This window comes from Saccostrea cucullata, unplaced genomic scaffold, assembly GCF_032062105.1.
Source record: "Saccostrea cucullata isolate Sc308-1 unplaced genomic scaffold, CSIRO_AGI_Scuc_v1 ctg10431, whole genome shotgun sequence".
Taxonomy (NCBI): domain Eukaryota; kingdom Metazoa; phylum Mollusca; class Bivalvia; order Ostreida; family Ostreidae; genus Saccostrea; species Saccostrea cuccullata.
Window position 1 is genome coordinate 1 of NW_026924270.1, and position 20,308 is coordinate 20,308.

Consider the following 20,308-nt stretch of genomic DNA (forward strand, 5'->3'; position numbering starts at 1 on the left):
ATGACTTACTAGTGATTAAAAGGCTTATATATTATAACAAATTATCAGTGATTAGAGGGATAAAATAATAATAATTTCACAGTGATTACAATGATTATATAATAACCTAACAGTGATTATAAGGATTATATACATGTTATAATTTCATATTGATTACAAGGATTATATAAAAACTTATCAGTAATTGGCCTAGTTTTCAGTCAGGTGTAAATTTAGGGTGGCTTACAAAATAATTATTGTATTAATTATCTACATAAAACTAATAAACTTGAGACTCAAATAAACAGTTAATTCTCGATAAACCGCCACCTTTTGTTATTTAGAAATCATGATGGTATAACGAATTTGACAATGAATTGAATTTCCCATCTTTTAGAAACAAGAAGAGTTACCGTTCTTAGAAATGCCATTTAGCATTAATTTTCTTTTCTAATTATTACATACATGTACATGTATATAAAAACATTTCTGATTGAAAATATTTCAAGTTATATTTTTTAATGTACAATTGTAAAACAAATTGTGCAGTGTGAAATAAACCAGTGATTAAAAGAATAATATATTATAAATATCCAGTGATTACACGGATTATATAATAAAGGCATCTGTAATAACAAGGATTATATAACTTACCAGTGCCATTTATGGGGCAGACATTGCTCTTCCCTGTCACACTTCTTGGTGACGATCTAGGGGTGTTGGATCCTATCAATGTGAAAATGTCTATGTAGTTCAAATTTATAATATGCAGGAATGAGGCGATATATCAATTAATTCTCTATTCAAAATAGATCTTAAAAAAGCAACAAACTAAATCCTGAAATCCTGATTACAAGGATTATTTATTAACTATCATTGATTACAAGAATTATATAATATAAAAACCAGTGATTACAAGAATTTTATAATAAATAACTAAATAATTTAGTACCTGTGATTACAAAAATTATATTAAAACTTAAGGGTTATTACAAAAATTATATAATAACTTTAGAGTGATAACATGGATTATATAAAAACTTAACAGTGATCACAAGGATTATATGATAAATGACCAGTAATTACAAGAATTATATAATAACCTTAGGGTAATTACAAAGATTATCTAATAACCTAAGGGTAATTACAAAGATTATATGATGACCTAAGGGTAATTACAAAGATTATATAATAACTTAACAGTGATCCCAATTATTAATAATAACTTAACAGTGGTAACAAGGATTATATAGTAACTTAATTAACAGCACTTGGTAACAAGGATTACATAATAACTTAACAGTGATTACAAGGGGTTTATAAGAACTATCAGTGATTAAAAGGGTTACATAATAACTTAACAGTGATTACAAGGAGTTTATAACTATTAAGGTTTATATAACTCACCACTGCCATTTAAGGAGCCTTCACTGCTCTTCCCTGTCACACTTCGTGGTGACCGTCTTGAGGTGTTGGATCCTATCAATGGGAAAATGTCTATGTAGTTCAAATTTATAATATGCAGGAATGAGGCAAGACAGTAAATTCTCACCAGTGATTACAATGGTTATATAATAAATAACCAGTGATTACCAGAATTATTCAATGAATTACCAGTGATGATTATATAATTACTTAAGGGTGCTTACAAAGATTGAAAAATAACTTAACAGTGATTACAAGGATTATATATAATAACATATAAACAGTGATCACAATTATCAGTATTAGCCTATGATTACAAGGATAATTCAGCAATGAATAATGTATCAGTTAACAAGGATTATAAAAATATACCAGTAAAAATTGGGTAAAAATATACCAGTAAAAATAGGGATTATGAAATAGCTTACCTGTGTATACAAGAATTTTGAAATATGTTACCAGTGATTGTAATAATTAAGAAATGACGTTTTTCAGTGAGATTTTTTAGTATTTACACCATAGGCGCTTAGGGTATGGACCCCCCTCCTTTTTTTCCTTTTTTTTCTTTTTGAATCTGGGGTTGAGTATCCTTTTTCCTATTTTTCTATTCTAATAATAAAGATGCACTATATGTTATCAATAATGTAACTCTTTTGTCTCTACAAGCTGTTTTTAAATATGTCGTTTTTGCACATCAACAAAATTTACCCTAGATGCGAGAGATTGCAAGTGATCACAAGGATTATATGAGCCGTTCCAAGCAAAAACCCCCCTTGTGTCAAAAATTTTCGAAAATGACTTTTTTCTTGAAAAATGATGTAGAGCCTTAGGCGAATAGAACCTGTAAATATTACAGGTGTATCTTGCTCCGTTACGGATTTAAAGGTATTCAAAGTATGCATCATTTATACGGCTGACGTCAAATTTTATAAATTCTCTCTTGTAGCGACGTCGACGTTATATATGGCAACGTAATAAAAACACGAATTACTTATACGCAATAACTTGGTATTGTGTTGCCGTTCTGACTAATACATATATGCTTAATTTCTTGTAAACATTTTTTTTTTGTTTTTTATGAATAAAAAACCTTCAGTTCATTCTTTTCTGATATTAATTATTTAAAGATATGTCAGTGGAGTTTAAATAGTCCCATGATTCGCTGAAGTCATCACACATAATTGATAGGTCTTTTATTAAGAACAAAATCACTTTCAATTTTACTGCTTAAGTTCAGCCGAAATCTTTCAAAACCAGCAACAACAACAAAAAACAAAATTTATATCCCATTTATTTATCTTTTATAACCGATTTTACTTCTTAGACCTTTGCCTTCAAAACACTGACCAAGAGAAACATTAAGGGGCAGGGGCTTGCGCTTTTATCAATAAACAACATAAGGATTTTGAAAAGTATGGTATATCAATGTAAATGATGAGTACCATTTATCCTTTTTTAAATGCTCAACTGCATTTGCATTTTCTTTGCTTAATTATTTCTTGATTTGTTAAAAATATTAGAAGGAAAAGGGGAGGGAGGGGGGGGGGGGGCAATGAAAGAATAAATATATAAGTACTAATATAAAGGCAATGTAGACTAGATATATACATGTACATGTTAAATCTGTAATTGATTAATAGTGAATGTGTACTTTCCAGATTTCAAATTATGAAATAACTAATAAAAACAAGACCTGAAAAACTGAGAAAAAGGATAAGGCATATGATTCAGCTTTTTAAAGAATTGTCTACAATACAATTGATACAGAAAAGATTGTCAAACATACAGCCAGGCATGCATGAAATTTGAATCGTTACTGTGTCGGAGAAAATTTTACTCTGTCGGGAGCAACACAGTAAAACAGCTCATGGAGAACCGTGATACAGCCCCATCTATATCTGAGAGTCGATCCTCTTGTGCTTTACGCATTGATCTATGAAAGTGAAGGTTATACTTTCTTAATATGCGATCCGATCTTAAGTATAAAAACACATGCATGTCACAGTTTAAAAAAAAAGGTTGTTATGAGGCAAGTTTCACAGGTCAACACTTATCATGAAGGTCCTCTGAATATGTACCAGTTAGTCAAAATCGAAAAAAAAAATTGAGACAAAGAAAAACGTTATTCAGGGGTCTACTAGTATTTAGAGCAGCTTTTAAAGTACTTATATAGTACCATATAGACACAAATCTACAACATTTGACTTCATAGAAAAAAAACACAAAGAAATTTGATAGAAAAGAAAACATGTTTTACGTGCGAAATCTGCACATTGGACTGTCTTTGAATAAAATGCTTCTCATATATTAGTATAATATATATTCTATCCCAGTCTACCCAACATTTTACACACATGAAAAGAAGTTCCATTGCGTGCAGAAGGAGGAGGAATGCTGGCCATTCTCTGTCACTACATTAACATCAAATATTCGAATATCTGACCATCCTTACCAACTTACAAGAAGTCCATGTGTTCTGAAAGTGAAAGGGGGGGGGGGGAGGTGAGTAGGTTACTTTTGTGTTAGTCTTCTAATTAAGTTTACATGTAGACCGGTCCTTCGGATGAGTCTGTATAAACCGCGGCCCCTGTGTGGCAGTGAGTGCTGGCACGAAAAAGATCCCTCACTGCTCAATGGCCCTAAGTGCCTGTTACATGTATAGGACATTATTTGCAGCTCTCCACCGGCAAGTGGTGGCGTCTCCATATGAGTTTTGAAAAATCTCGAGACGGACGTTTAACAACATATAAACATTCAATTTACATCTGTATTTAAATTTAAACATTGAGAAAGGGTCACCACCTTTAGTTTCACTGCTAAGGATAAAAGATGACAAGTTATCTAGAAACCTTTTTTATGCAAGATATTTCCGACTTTTGTGTTTAACATCTGTAGCGGACAGTATATAGGGGACTTGTACTGCCTCGCTATAGTGAGATTGCTTTTCTGGTGATGTGGTAGTCCCGCTCTATTTCAGGCAAGTTAAGCAACGGCGAGCCTGTTTAACCCTTGGATGGGTGACCGCTCAATGCATACTTCGTGGTATCAACATCATTATTGATTTTTTTCACACATATCTTTCATTAAGCACTTTAAACTGACATTCTGTATCATTACAAACGTTGTTTAAGGATAATAAATTGAACAGCAAATTAAAGATTGCATTTTTATGCAACGAGTTTCGTCATTTTATTGTCTCATTGAGGGAATCTCAATCCCTTCTCAACTTCACAATTATTTCTCAATTTATTTTTTTTTTCATGCACATTTGCATCTACAATGTCAAAGATTTGTCTCGGTACAGGTCCACTAAAAATGATAACGCTTAAATATTTTCCCATGCATATATGTTTAAAAAACATGTCAGAACGTTTTTCAAATCATTCCACAAAAGTGTTTATAATATGATTTAATACTCCTAGCTCTATGATTTTCCAAGATCTAGCATTGTGGAAAAAATCAGGTTATGTTCACCTTCATGTGATCTTCCTGGTGAAAATTACGAACATATTTATACTTCTTGCAATGTTAGACGAAATGTAGATCGGGATAATCCAAACTGATTAAAATATTTTGGAAATGTATTTTATTTGCATTCGATTTACACTCAGGTGAACAAATATTGTGATTATATATATACAATCATGCACATAAAAAAATCAATTCCGGGGGTTGCATGGGGCCCCTCTCCGCATTTTTTTCTGAATGTATATTTTCACTGTTAATATTAGCATGCATGAATGATGCTCGGGGGGGGGGGGGGGTAGAATAACTTGACAAGCAATTAGATAAATAATGTACGTGTGCATGTCAAATACGGTACTTAATTTTCAGATCTTCCCATTTTTTTTAAAAAGATATACATGTATGTATTTATTTCTATATATGCTTTATGACATATATTCTTTAAAAAATTTTTGGTGGTGATGGTGGGGGTTTACAACAGTATTAACAAGTAATCGATCTTTTAAACACATAACAAAAAGGAGAACGTCGGATAAACGTCTATTCAATAAATGTTGCTTTGTTAGCTAAACTAGTGTCACTTTCGTCCAAGAGGTTCTGGGTCTACAATAAATAAAAAAAAATACCCCGGATTTTAATTAGATCTGGCATTGGTGTGGTTTAACAATTCTGTCATTCAGTTTTGATGGGTGATAAATTCCTGTGCATTTTTCTTGACGTGATTAAGTCCAATCAATTTTCGCCAAGACTTCAGTTTACAAAAAAAGTTTTCAAACTACTCCTCCTTAAAAATATTTTTACACTCAATATCAACATTGCACGTACACGTAATTATTTTTTTTTGTCGTTGTTGAATAAGAAAGAGTCATAAATCTGAATTTTAAACAACAATTTCATGTTTGATTTAGTTTAACAGAAAACTTATATTGTAGATGGAACAGAATAATCGTCGAAGTGTTGACAAATTATTTGTATTTAATCAGGACACTCTTAGGCCGTTTGAATGTGTAATGCACATGGAGTTTGACAACAATCAGAGTCAGATATGTTATGAAATAGACAAAATCATAAAAAAAAAATATGAAGAAAGCACAACGGAGAAAATTATGTGACGTAAAGCAAAGCAAGAAGTTGGAACGCAGTCAGTGCGCGATATATTTTAATCGCAGTTTTTGTTGCAAAACTATGACGTCGCTTTTTCTACTGTGACGTAAAATTCTGTCAGATTACATAAGGGGGGTTTTTGCTTGGAACGGCTCATATGATAAATGACCAGTAATTACAAGAATTATATAATAACCTAAGGGTAATTACAAAGATTATATAATAACCTAAGGGTAATTACAAAGATTATATAATAATATAACAGTGATCCCAATTATTATATAATAACTTAACAGTGGTCACAAGGATTATATAGTTACTTAATTAACAGTGGTAACAAGGATTATATAGTTACTTAACAGTGGTAACAAGGATTATATAGTTACTTAATTAACAGTGGTAACAAGGAGTTTATAATTATTAAGGATTATATAACTTACCACTGCCATTTAAGGAGCCTTCACTGCTCTTCCCTGTCACACTTCGTGGTGACGATCTAGGGGTGTTGGATCCTATCAATGTGAAAATGTCTATGTAGTTTAAATTTATAATATGCAGGAATGAGGCGATATATCAATTAATTCTCTATTCAAAATAGATCTTAAGAAAGCAACAAACTAAATCCTGAAATCCTGATTACAAGGATTATTTATTAACTTATCATTACAAGAATTGTATAATATAAAAACCAGTGATTACAAGAATTATATAATAAATAACTAAATAATTTAGTACCTGTGATTACAAAAATTATATTAAAACTTAAGGGTTATTACAAATATTATATAATAACTTTAGAGTGATAACATGGATTATATAAAAACTAAACAGTGATCACAAGGATTATATGATAAATGACCAGTAATTACAAGAATTATATAATAATCTTAGGGTAATTACAAAGATTATATAATAACCTAAGGGTAATTACAAAGATTATCTAATAACCTAAGGGTAATTACAAAGATTATATAATAACTTAACAGTGATCCCAATTATTATATAATAACTTAACAGTGGTAACAAGGATTATATAGTAACTTAATTAACAGTGGTCACAAGGATTATACAAGAGGCCCAAGGGCCATATCGCTCACCTGAGCACATCTACTAGGAGAAAGCACATATCAGATCAAAACTGAAAGTTTACTGGGGGAAGGGGGGGCTTGAATTTTAACCCTCCTGGGTGTCATGATTTGAACAATGTACAATCTACACTACCTGAGGATGATTCCATATAAATAGAAAAATATCACTAATCATGGCTTTGAAGTACTTGAAAAGAAGATTTTAAAAGGTTTCCCTATATATCCTTATGTACAACTTTGGTCAGCCATTTTCGGCCCAAAACTAGCCCCAGAGGTCATGATTTGAACAAACTTGAATCTTCACTAACTGAGGATGATTCCACATTAGTTTCATCTTTCCTGGCCCAAAGGTTTTTGAGAAGAAGATTTTTAAAGTTTTTCCTATATATTCCTATGTAAAACTTTGGTCAGCCATTTTGGCCCCATCCTAGCCCCGGGGGTCATGATTTAAAGAAAATTGAATCTACAATACCTGAGGATGATTCCGCATGAGTTTCATCTTTCCTGGCATAGTGGTTCTTGAGAAGAAGATTTTTAAAGAATTTTTCTATATATTCCTATGTAAAACTTTGGTCAGCCATTTTGGCCCCACCCTAGCCCCAGAGGTCATGATTTGAACAAACTTGAATCTACACTACCTGAGGATAATTTCATTTAAGTTTCATATTTCCTTTCTCAATGATTCTTAAGAATATTTTTAAAAGATTTTTCCTAAATATTCCTATGTAAAACTTTGGTCAGCCATTTTGGCCCCACCCTAGCCCCAGAGGTCATGATTTGAACAAACTTGAATCTACACTACCTGAGGATAATTTCATTTAAGTTTCATATTTCCTTTCTCAATGATTCTTAAGAATATTTTCAAAAGATTTTTCCTATATATTCCTATGTAAAACTTTGGTCGGCCATTTTGGCCCCACCCTCGCCCCGCGGGTCATGATTTGAACAAACTTGAATCTACACTACCTGAGAATGATTCCACATATGAGTTTCATCTTTCCTGGCCCAGTGGTTCTTGAGAAGAAGATTTTTTAAAAATGCCATTAATTTTTCACTAATTCATAATTATCTCCCCTCGGAAGAGGGCGTGGCCCTTCATTTGAACAATCTTGAATCCCCTTCACCCAGTGATACTTTGTGCCAAGTTTGGTTGAAATTGGCCCAGTGGTTCTTGAGAAGAAGATGAAAATGTGAAAAGTTTACAAGGACAACGCCAACAACGACAACGACAGACGACGGACAAATTTTGATCAGAAAAGCTCACTTGAACCTTCGGCTCAGGTGAGCTAATAATAACTTAACAATGGTAACAAGGATTATATAGTTACTTAATTAACAGTGGTAACAAGGATTATATAATAACTTAACAATGGTAACAAGGATTATATAGTTACTTAATTAACAGTGGTAACAAGGAGTTTATGATTATTAAGGATTATATAACTTACCACTGCCATTTAAGGAGCCTTCACTGGACTTCCCTGTCACACTTCGTGGTGACCGTCTTGAGGTGTTGGATCCTATCAATGGGAAAATGTCTATGTAGTTCAAATCTATAATATGCAGGAATGAGGCAAGACAGTAAATTCTCACCAGTGATTACAATGGTTATATAATAAATAACCAGTGATTACCAGAATTATTTAATGAATTACCAGTGATGATTATATAATTACTTAAGGGTACTTACAAAGATTGAAAAATAACTAAACAGTGATTACAAGGATTATATATAATAACATATAAACAGTGATCACAATTATCAGTATTAGCCTATGATTACAAGGATAATTTAGCAATGAATAATGTATCAGTTAACAAGGATTATAAAAATATACCAGTAACCAGAAGTCTCTGTCGAGACTGAAGCTCTACTGGTTTGTACTTATAGCAAAGGAAGAGAAAAGTACTTAAGCAGTTGGGAATTGAAACTTTACAACAGCAATAGAATAATGATCCTTGATTAAATCTCTTTATGTTCTTAGTGTAGTATACTTGCATGCCACATTATATTATAATCAGACTAAAACTGTATTTCGGATAGCATTTTGAGAGTATTTAACAGAAATTTCTATTTTTTGTAACCACGGCAACACTGTTCATCGTAATCAAAAACTGATATACAGAATTATGTATCTTAGTGTAGTGTACTTGTGTGCCAAGTTATATTGAAATCAGACCAAAACTGTAAGTGACGTAGCATTTTGAAAGAATTTCTCAGAAATTTCTATTTTTAGTAACCACAGCAACATCGTTTAACAAAATCAAAAACCGATACAAAGAATTATGTATCTTAGTGTAGTCAACTTGTGTGCCAAGTTATATTGAAATCAGACTAAAACTGTAGGAGGAGTAGCATTTTGAAAGAATTTCTCAGAAATTTCTATTTTTAGTAACCACGACAACACCGTTCACCGAAATCAAAAACCGAGAAAGAGAATTATGTATCTTAGTGTAGTCTACTTGTGTGCCAAGTTATATTGAAATCAGACCAAAACTGTAGGAGGAGTAGCATTTTGAAAGAATTTCTCAGAAATTTCTATTTTTAGTAACCACGGCAACACCGTTCACCGAAATCAAAAACCGATAAATAGAGTTATGTATCTTAGTGTAGTCTACTTGTGTGCCAAGTTATATTGATAACAGACCAAAACTGTAGGAGGAGTAGCATTTTGAAAGAATTTCACAGAAATTTCTATTTTTAGTAACCACGGCAACACCGTTCATCGTAATCAAAAACCGATACACAGAATTATGTATCTTAGTGTAGTGTACTTGTGTGCCAAGTTATATTGAAATCAGACCAAAACTGTAGGAGGAGTAGCATTTTGAAAGAATTTCACAGAAATTTCTATTTTTAGTAACCACGGCAACACCGTTCACCGAAATCAAAAACCGATATACAGAATTATGTATCTTAATGTAGTCTACTTGTGTGCCAAGTTATACTGAAATCAGACTAAAACTGTAGGAGGAGTAGCATTTTGAAAGAATTTCACAGAAATTTCTATTTTTAGTAACCACGGCAACACCGTTCATCGAAATCAAAAACCGATACACAGAATTATGTATCTTAGTGTAGTCTACTTGTGTGCCAAGTTATACTGAAATCAGACTAAAACTGTAGGAGGAGTAGCATTTTGAAAGAATTTCACAGAAATTTCTATTTTTAGTAACCACGGCAACACCGTTCATCGAAATCAAAAACCGATACACAGAATTATGTATCTTAGTGTAGTCTACTTGTGTGCCAAGTTATATTGAAATCAGACCAAAACTGTAGGAGGAGTAGCATTTTGAAAAATTGTTTACAGACAGACAGACAGACAGACGGACGGACGGACGCCGGACGCATTACTATCGCATAAGCTCTTCTGGTCTCTGACCAGTAGAGCTAAAAATAGGGTAAAAATATACCAGTAAAAATAGGGATTATGAAATAGCTTACCTGTGTATACAAGAATTTTGAAATATGTTACCAGTGATTGTAATAATTAAGAAATGACGTTTTCAGTGAGATTTTTTAGTATTTACACCATAGGCGCTTGGTTTATGGACCCCCCCCCCCTTTTTTTTCTTTTTAAATCTGGGGTTGAATAACCTTTTTCCTATTTTTCTATTCTAATAATAAATATGCACTATATGTTATCAATAATGTAACTCTTTTGTCTCTACAAGCTGTTTTTAAATTTGTCGTTTTTGCACATCAACAAAATTTACCCTAGATGCGAGAGATTTCTTCGACATATGTACAAATCGGGGGCACATAAAAATTAAATGGAAATGTGAAAAGGAAGAGGAATGTATAACAAATTTGTCAATGTATGCATATGCAATGTTTTATTCAGGTTTAGATAAATAATCGAGCGAAGTTGAAGCAAGGTGAGGCAGATTACGAGAAAAGAGTTGCAAGCCTTCTCTCTTTATATGTATCAGACGAAAACGACATATTTAGAAACAGCTTGTAGAGACAAAAGAGTAACTTTATTGATAACATAAAGTGCATAATAAAATAGAAAATAGGAAAAAGGTGACTCAACCCCATATTTAAAAAGAAAAAAAAGGAAAAAGGGGGGAACCATACCCCAAGCGCCTATGGTTTACACGGATAACTAGTATATGAATGGATTATATAATAGCTTACCAGTAAATACAAGGATTATATAAAAACTGTCTAGTTATGACAAGCATTATATAATAACTGATAAGTGATAAAAAGAAATATACAATTACTTACCAGTGATTTCAAAGATGACATAATAACTTAGAAATGGTTAAAAAGATCATATAAGAAATAACCAGTTATAACTTCATAGAATTCTAAATTTACTGTCAAGACCAAGAAAAATTTGAAATTGAATAAAATAACAAAAACACTCGGCCTGTCGGGCCTTTATGTCATTTTTAAAACAAAAGTGAAAAGAAAATTTAATATAAAAAAAAAGTAAATAAAGAGGACAGCATAAAGATATAGGCCATGAAAAACAAAGTACATTCAAAATAATGAAACAATATATTTCAGAATTAAAAGAAAGGCTCATAGATTAAAATTAATGCAAGATGGTCATGAAGAACATTTAAGGTATTTCTATCCTCCTGTGATGTCATAGGTTTTTAAAAAGACAAACCAAAAACTGTTATTATTCTAAATTCATATCCATAAGATAAATATTTTTTGGGAAGAATTCTTTTCAACAGCTGTAATGCAAATAATTTGTTAGATAAAAGTAAACGTTAGAAGACTGTGAGACAATGCTCACTAGTTATACCCCCGCTCGTTTTAAGAAAAAGATACTGTAAACACACTTTTATTTGCGACGACTTTATTTCGCGATTTACCGAAGTTAAACTAGTTTGCGACGATTAATTTCCGCGATCAAGCCTTTTTTTTTTAAAATCTGATGTTTATAGACAAAGAGACCTTAAGGACTGGTTCGCGGCGAGAAATATTCGCGATGAAGAGGCTGTCGCAAACTTCGCGAAAATTAATCGCACGCGAATAAAAGTTGGTTTAAAGTATTGACATCAGATTGATACAAAATAAAATTAAATTGTTGCACGCGTGGCGCAGCGGATAGAGTTGGAAAGTAAGGTGTTTATCCTTACGTCCCGGGTTCGAATCTCACTGTGGGATGTGGAGACCTGTCCATCTGATGAAATGACAAACCAAGGACTCGTATCGCTGTAGGTGCTGGCGCGAAAAAGGACCCCTCCCTGCTCAATGGCCGTGAGTGCCGAGTATGTGACAAAATTTGTAGCTCTCCACCCGCAAGTGGTGGCGTCTCCATATGAATGAAAAGTTCTCGAGAGTCAAGAGGGATGTTAAACAACATTTCTTCAACCAATCAATTAAAAAAAATTCCATCATATGGCATAAAGTGTGCTAAAATTTCCAGCAATTGCAATGAGTAGTTGCTAAGAAAACTGCTACAAAAATGTGTTATGTACGGTACGGACAGACACACAATGGTAAAACAGTATAACCCCCTTGCCTTCAGACAGGGGTATAAGTACTTACCACTGACATTTGAGTAGCTACCCTCACTGCTGACAGTACTAAGCGAGGGGCTGTATCTTTTGAAAGCTGTATAAATAGAAATGTTTAATTTTTTGTATTGGAAATTTAAAAAGAAAATCTGTGAGCCAATACTCACAATACTGAGTATAACATGTATCTCACTTGTACGTATGTGTGATGATCATATGCTTAGTACAGTTCAAGAAATTATTAAACAATTATAGTGTGACCCTAATATCCCGAATAATAATTATGCCCTAAAGACTTTGTTGAAGATAAATATAAATTAAACAATATTATACATTTATTGCATGGTAGTGAGGGAAATATGAAGACTTATTCAGCTAAGAAAAATCATATTCCCCGAAGGCTTCGCCCGGGGGGAATATGATATTTCTTGGCTGAATAAGTCTTCATGTTTCCCGAACATTCATGCAATGAATTGTTTATTATACCGAAACAAGCAAAACCTTCAAAATAAACATAAACTTTCAAATTCGGCACCGCTCTCTAATTCACACCATTGTTAACGTAAAGTTACTATAAAACCCTTTGGTCAACACATTGTCATCAGTTTTGTGACGTAAACCAGGCTATTGTGACGTCTACTATTCTCGGGAGTTTTCGTTCAACGAACGAGAACTATATTGCGGGAAAATTTACTTGGTGTTCCGAAAAGGTGGAATATGATGAAAAGCGTGCCGTCGACGGGAAATATGAAGTTTTACTGCCCTATCACGTGATAACCGAGAACCAATCAGATAACGCGTTGTGTAGAATATTTATAATGAGGTATAATAATAATATTGATTATTGATTTCTTATTTTTTCATTTTAAGTCTATGTTGATGATGAGTATAAATTAAATGATATTCTATATTATTATTTTTCTGTATTGTTCCAACTATCTGATTGGCTCAAACTGGATCACATGATCAAGTATAAAAAGTGTTACAGACTTGATGTTTCTATTTTAAAAATTTATAAACCTGCTGTTTCTAAATTTGGAAACGTTTTTCTATGAAGGAACAATAGTGCTGACGTCACAATAGTCTTTATAGACTGGATGTTTCTAAAAACAGATACTGCAACTGGTTTTCATTACTGTGACGTCGTAATGCAATGACATAACAATGCTTGTATAAAACTATTGTATTAAAATGAATTTTTTTAAGACATTTCTATTTTAAGTTATAAAAAAGTTAATGAATTATATATTGATCATAATTTATGTTTTAGACTCTTATTTACAGTGCATTTAAAACTAGGAGAAAAAATACATGGTTACAGTTGGTTTGAAAATAGTGAGTTTATAAATATTCTTCTATAAAACACAAATGAAATTCTTAATAAAAGAATGTAATGTAATTTAATGTAATGAAAAAAAAACATGTAAAATTTGTGAAAAGATAATTAGCACCATATCATCTGGCATCTACAGAAAATTAGTTTAATTTTGGCCAAAATCAATTTTGTTAAGAAAAAAAAAACATTTAAGAAAAGGGTCTAAAAATGCATGCAAGATGGTTATTGACAAAAATACAGATTCCAATTCCTAGACTGTCATACAAGAATTTGAACTACACACATAATACGTACCACTGCAACCTCGTCCAAACTCCGGCGATTGGGGTGATTGTTGTGCAACCAGGTTGCTTGCTCGCCTGATGTTGCTAGTCACCGGCTCAGAAGGAGGAGGAAGGGTTGGTGGCTTGGATTCAGCTGTTTTCTGGAGCTTTTGAAATAAACTTCAATAATAAATATCTTTGATTCAGAAAAGTACCATTAAGCGTGAGAACAAATGAAGTATTTTCAATGAAAAAGTTTAATTCACAAATTCTTACAGCAGGAATTTTTTTTTTCAAAATCATTAGAAATTATTCACTCTGCATATCGAAATCCCTTAAGTTTATTAATAAGATTTAAAACACTGTTTATTACATAAGTTGATAGAGATTTTGATACCAATCTGAATCTTCAATGCTTAACATGATGGGTATTTGCACTGGATTCTAATGTAATTTATATTTTAAAACCAGAAGTCTCTGTCGAGACTGTAGCTCTACTGGTTTGTACTTATTATAAAGGAGGAGAAAAGAAGCAGTTGGGACTTAAAACTTTACAAAAGCAATAAATAGAATAATGATCCTTGATTAAGTCTCTTTTTGTGGCAAGATTGCAATTAGACTACAACTGTAGGAGTAGCTTTTATTAAAACTTTTTTAAAACTTTTCAGAATTTTCAGTTTTAGTTAATTACGATGGCAACATCAATCATCAAAATCAAAATCACAAAGCCGATAATTATGTAACTAAATGTAGTCTACTTGCATGCCAAATTATATTATAATCAGACTTAATCTGTATTTGGAGTAGCATTTTCAAAGTATTTCCCAAAATTTTCTATTTTTAGTAACCAAGGCAACACATCCAAGTCAAACAAGAGGCCCAGAGGCCACATCGCTCACCTGAGCAATTGGCTAGGGAAAAAGCACATATCAGATCAGAACTGAAAGCTTACTGATTTTTGGGGGGGGGCTTGAATTTTAACCCACTGGGAATCATGATTTGAACAAACTAGAATCTACACAACCTGAGCTTGATTCCCTATAAATATCACTAAGCATGGCTTTGAAGTACTTGAAAAGATGATTGATTGATTGTATACTGTTTAACGTCCCTCTCGAGAATATTTCACTGATATGGAGACGTCACCATTGCCGGTGAAGGGCTGCAAATTTAGGCCTATGCTCGGCACTTACGGCCTTTGAGCAGGGAGGGATCTTTATCGTGCCACACCTGCTGTGACACGGGGCCTCGGTTTATACGGTCTCATCCAAAGGACCGCCCCATTTAGTCGCCTTTTACGACAAGCAAGGGGGTACTGAGGACCTATTCTTACCCGGATCCCCACGGGGTACTTGAAAAGAAGATTTTAAAAGGTTTCTTATTCCTATGTCAAACTTTTATCGGACATTTGGCCCCACCCTTCCCCCGGGGGTCATGCTTTAAACAAACTTGAATCTTCACTACCTGAGGATGATTCCACATGAGTTTCATCTTTCCTGGTTCAGTGGTTCTTGAGAAGAAGATTTTTAAAGATTTTTCCTATATATTCCTATGTAAAAATTTGATCGGCCATTTTGGCCCCACCCTTCCCCCGGGGGTCATGATTTGAACAAACTTGAATCTTCACTACCTGAGGCAAATTCACATGAGTTTCATCCTTCCTGGCCCATTGGTTCTTGAGAAGAAGGTTTTTAAAATTTTTGTCCTTTATATCTTTATGTAAAATTTTGATCTGCCATTTTGGCCCCATCCTACCCCACGGGGTTCATAATTTGAACAAATTTGATTCTACACTACCTGAGGATGATTCCACACGAGTTTCATCTTTCCTGGCCCAGTGGTTCTTGAGAAGAAAATTTTTAAAGATTTTTCCTATATGTTCCTATGTAAAACTTTGATCAGCCATTTTGGCCCCACCCTATCCCCGGGGGTCATGATTTGAACAAACTTGAACCTCAATACCTGAGGATGATTCCACATGAGTTTCATGTTTCCTAGCCCAGTGGTTCTTGAGAAGAAGATTTTTAAAGATTTTTCCTATATGTTCCTATGTAAAACTTTGATCAGCCATTTTGGCCCCACCCTATCCCCGGGGGTCATGATTTGAACAAACTTGAACCTCCCTACCTGAGGATGACTCCACATGAGTTTCATCTTCCCTGGCCCAGTGGTTCTTGAGAAGAAGATTTTTTAAAAAATGCCATTAATTTTTCTCTAATTCATTATTATCTCCCCTTGGAAGAGGGCCTGGCTTTTCATTTGAACAAACTTGAATCCCCTTTACCCAAGGATACTTTGTAGCAAGTTTGGTTGAAATTGGCCCAGTGGTTCTTGAGAAGAAGATGAAAATGTGAAAAGTTTACAACAACAACAACAACAACGACGAAAGACAACGGACAAATTTTGATCAGAAAAGCTCACTTGAGCCTTTGGCTCAGGTGAGCTGAAAACCAGACCAAAACTGTAGCAGGAGAAGCATTTTGAAAAAATTGTTTACATACAGACAGACAGACAGCTAGACAGACAGACGGACGCCGGACGCATTACTATCGCATAGGCTCTTCTTGTCTCTGACCAGTAGAGTTAAAAAAAATTAAATCTGTGCTTACATGACAGATTTAAGATCTAAGCCAACAACCCCCTCCCCTTCCACTCAATAGGTTTTTCTCATTTAGGTGCGGAGTTATCTTTTGTCTGTATGAGTGTTTGTTCATTTGATTTTCTATACTGAGTTTCATTTTTTTTTTTGGGGGGTGGGGGGGGGGGGGTAAGACCCTTCCCTTGAGAAAAAAATTCTTAGATGTATGCTTCAATAAGTGTATTATAATCTTTACTGGTAAATTGCTAGTCACTACCATAAGAAACTAGAGGTACTGTGAGCAATGAGGCGCACTAAATGATACCCCCGCCTCCCATATCATGAAAATAATGGCAGTATCCATGTTTTGCAAAAGGAAAAAACCAAAATATGTGTTGGATCAGAGAGTTGAATAGGAGGTCACAATGGCAATGTGTAATAAAGATTCGATGAAAGGTTCATCAAATTTCATTCAGTGGTATGAGAGAATTTATTCTTCTCTCACACAAAGGATGGGTACCCCCAAAGCTTAACAGATGGACGTACATCACGATTACTAAATAACCTTCCACTTTTCAAGCGGGGTTAATTAGAACAGGTGAAATTTGTACTAATATGTCAATGTTGGGTGTAAACAAGAAGCCCATGCGCTTGTGTTCCTTGACAAAAATATTTCAAAATGATCATAGCCTGTTTTTATTTTTTCCTTAATGGTACAATACACAATTCATCAAGTAGATTTATGAATTTGACCTTGGTTACAAGTGTGAAACGAGGACTAGAGGGCTGCTGAAAATGAAAGATTGGTAACCCGTATATATATTTTAGGTTGGTTCCACGTAGTTTTTTAGCATAGTTAACAATTTAACAATCATATGCATATACATATGTAAAAAAAAAAAAAAACTACGATTGTATAAATAAACACAAATCTACCCTATCCCCAGACCGAAGCCATTGATTTTCCTAGAATCATGAAAATGCACGAATCTATTTATGTAAAATTGTCGCAATGAAATGGAAGAAAAAACTTACATTCATTTTTCTTCTTCGTTCCCAGGCTTGCTGGGGGAACGCATCCTCCCAGCAAAGGAAGCTGAGAGGGCCTCTCTCAAAACACTCAGCCATTTTTAAGAATAATGAATGAGCCTAGCAACGGCTGTAACTAGGAAATGACCCTGTAAAATCTGAAAATTCCCGCTCAGAACACTTTGTTTCCGGAAGTAAGAGAGATTTTAAAAAATCCAAAACATTTATAAAATATCCAAACATGTCAATGTTATTTATAATATAATAAACATTAAATTGATTTTTAAGATAATTTACGTACAATTTAATTTTTTTAAGCGTAAAGCGAATCTTATAAAAAACTTTGTGACACTTTGTGACACACTCCGGACAATCTCTCATCAGAGGGCGCGCTCCGCTTGTTAGAGCGGAGCGTAAAAACGCCCTCTGGTGAGAGATTGACACTCCGGCGTGTAAGCGGAGCGCGCCCTCTGGTGAGAGATTGCATCCTATTCAACATCCGCACAATAAATCGGCTTAATTTCAGAGATCAAACATACATATCAACCCAAACTATTAGTCATTTATAAAACATAGTTCTTAACAAACAAAAAGGATTATCGAGATGTAATTTATAAATAGATTTAGCTCATGTTATTATTATTCTAAGTACATGTACCAGAAGACTTTTTATGTGTATCCCATATTTCGTCGATTAACGCGCGTCTCCCCTGTCTTGGATTTTGAGCGACGCGTTCAGAGCATACGGATTGAATGACATTACAATTTTAAGAATTTACATCATTTGTATCATATTTTGAATTTTTCTGCCAAATTTTATGTTTGTATTGTTCGTTTTAAGAGAGTTATCAACATTTTGTAATTGCGTGTGCGACGCCCCTGTTACCGGTCTTCATGCGTTTTTCACGTAATTGAAGGAATAGCTAAATTAATATCTTTGAAAAATAGAATTTTTTAAAACAATATTTTTGTTAAATTGTATTAAATATACAATTACCGATCGAATGATATATAGTTTTCATATAGTGAATTGTTTTAAAATTAAAAAAAAAAAAAAAAAAAAGCGAAAATGCTGCCGCAATAGTAATTTAGAACTTTTTGACACCAGTACCGTGCGCGACGTCACATTAGGCCTTGATATTTCCAGAGCATCTTAAAAAAAAATGGGGTAAAACCATGACAATGTTTAATCTTGGTAAATTTATGTTCGGCATGAATCTACTGTAAAAGTACTAAATTCCACGGGGTCATAATTCCGCGGAAACACAATTTCTATTCAGCAATCCGCGAGTATTAAATAACGCGGATATCTTGGATTGTCATTATATGTCCTTAATGAATCTTATGTATACTGTGACAAACTTCCGCGAGAAAATTATGTCCGCGTACATCGTGTAAATTAATCACACGCGGAAAAAAGTACCTATACAGAAAAAAATTAAACAATTATATCAATTTTATTTTTTATATTATTTCCTATCGCCTTCTTGAACATGTTGAAAAGGACCGATATATAAACTACATGTATATTGAAAATATTTATTTCCTACAACAACTTTTATCATTAACATTTATAAATATCTGTAGATGTTTTACATGATTAGAAAGAATCTGAAAGACGAAAAAGAAGAAAAAATGTGTAAACAATATGTGTACGTAACATTAGACGCTTTTCAAACGACTCAGATGAAATGTTTGTCGAAAAAGATGAAATAAATCTCAGAATGCATCCACATGCTTAAAATATAACTTATAGCCCCTCTCTTTTTCTCGTTTTATCCCCTTTTTTATGTTTGTTTGTTTTTTTAAAGTCCATAAAGGTTGATTTCAACCATTAACCCCCTACCCCCCCTCCCCCCAACCCCAACCCCCGTTTATTGAAATTATTGAACCTGCTTTTCGACGATTATATTTCGATCCGCAATCTGTTTTTAAACTTATAAAATAAAGTAGGCATTTACAATAGCTTTCACATATATGCAGAACAAGGCTGATTGTATCATCATGAATGTTGATTTGCAACCACGGTAAGAACTATAACTCTTACAATCTACTTCTTACACACAAAGCACAGTCTATGGTGGCATATATCTGCCCTCTACATGCAAGATAAATTATGTCAGCATGCAAGAAAAATATGTCAAAATGCAAGATAATTATGTCTACATGCAAGATAATTATGTTGACATGCAAGTTACAAATCCTGTATGAGAATCCGATATTAATATGGTTAAAATCCCGTGCTGACGCCCGTATCTGACATCGTAGATGCAAGATGCAACATCATTATGGCAAGATCCGTATAGTGAGACTTCCCCCATAGTGAGGCTTCCCCCGGAAGGCCCACTATATCTATATAGTGATTCTTCCCCCTGGAAGGCTGGCTATATAGTGAGCCTTCCCCCCGGAAGAATGACTATATAGTGAGACTTCCCCCACGGAAGTTTCACTATATACCCTGGTAGCCGTTCTTCCGGGGGAAGGCTCACTTTATAGCCAGCCTTCCCCCATTCATAGCGAGACTTCCTTCTCTTATTATATTTTCCGGAACATT

At 33.7% G+C, this 20,308-nt stretch overlaps 1 protein-coding gene across 3 annotated transcripts; it reads right to left on the bottom strand.

Annotated features, from left to right (window-relative positions):
* Positions 1–533: 533 nt before the first annotated feature.
* LOC134266081 (uncharacterized) lies at positions 534–18,010 on the bottom strand. 3 transcript variants are annotated; one of them, XM_062748317.1, is made up of 7 exons: positions 17,761–18,010; positions 14,179–14,314; positions 12,580–12,645; positions 8,510–8,581; positions 6,414–6,485; positions 1,387–1,458; positions 534–705 (listed from the first exon to the last, which is right to left on the bottom strand). In XM_062748317.1, exons 1-7 carry the CDS (start codon positions 17,851–17,853, stop codon positions 563–565), a joined length of 654 nt encoding a protein of 217 aa, XP_062604301.1. In that variant the 5' UTR covers positions 17,854–18,010; the 3' UTR covers positions 534–562. The 3 variants fall into 3 exon arrangements, with proteins under 3 accessions (XP_062604301.1, XP_062604303.1, XP_062604302.1); XM_062748319.1 differs by lacking the exon at positions 8,510–8,581; XM_062748318.1 differs by lacking the exon at positions 6,414–6,485.
* Between the last annotated feature and the right edge of the window lie 2,298 nt (positions 18,011–20,308).

What these genes read in the sequence shown, in the direction of transcription:
- LOC134266081 (XM_062748317.1), bottom strand. Translation starts at nt 17,853, where the DNA reads ATGGCTGAGTGTTTTGAGAGAGGCCCTCTCAGCTTCCTTTGCTGGGAG. An exon ending in AACGAAGAAGAAAAATGAAT is followed by an intron (nt 14,315 to 17,760) that starts GTAAGTTTTTTC and finishes TTATTTCAAAAG; the next exon opens with CTCCAGAAAACAGCTGAATC. An exon ending in AGGCTCCTTAAATGGCAGTG is followed by an intron (nt 6,486 to 8,509) that starts GTAAGTTATATA and finishes TCACATTGATAG; the next exon opens with GATCCAACACCCCTAGATCG.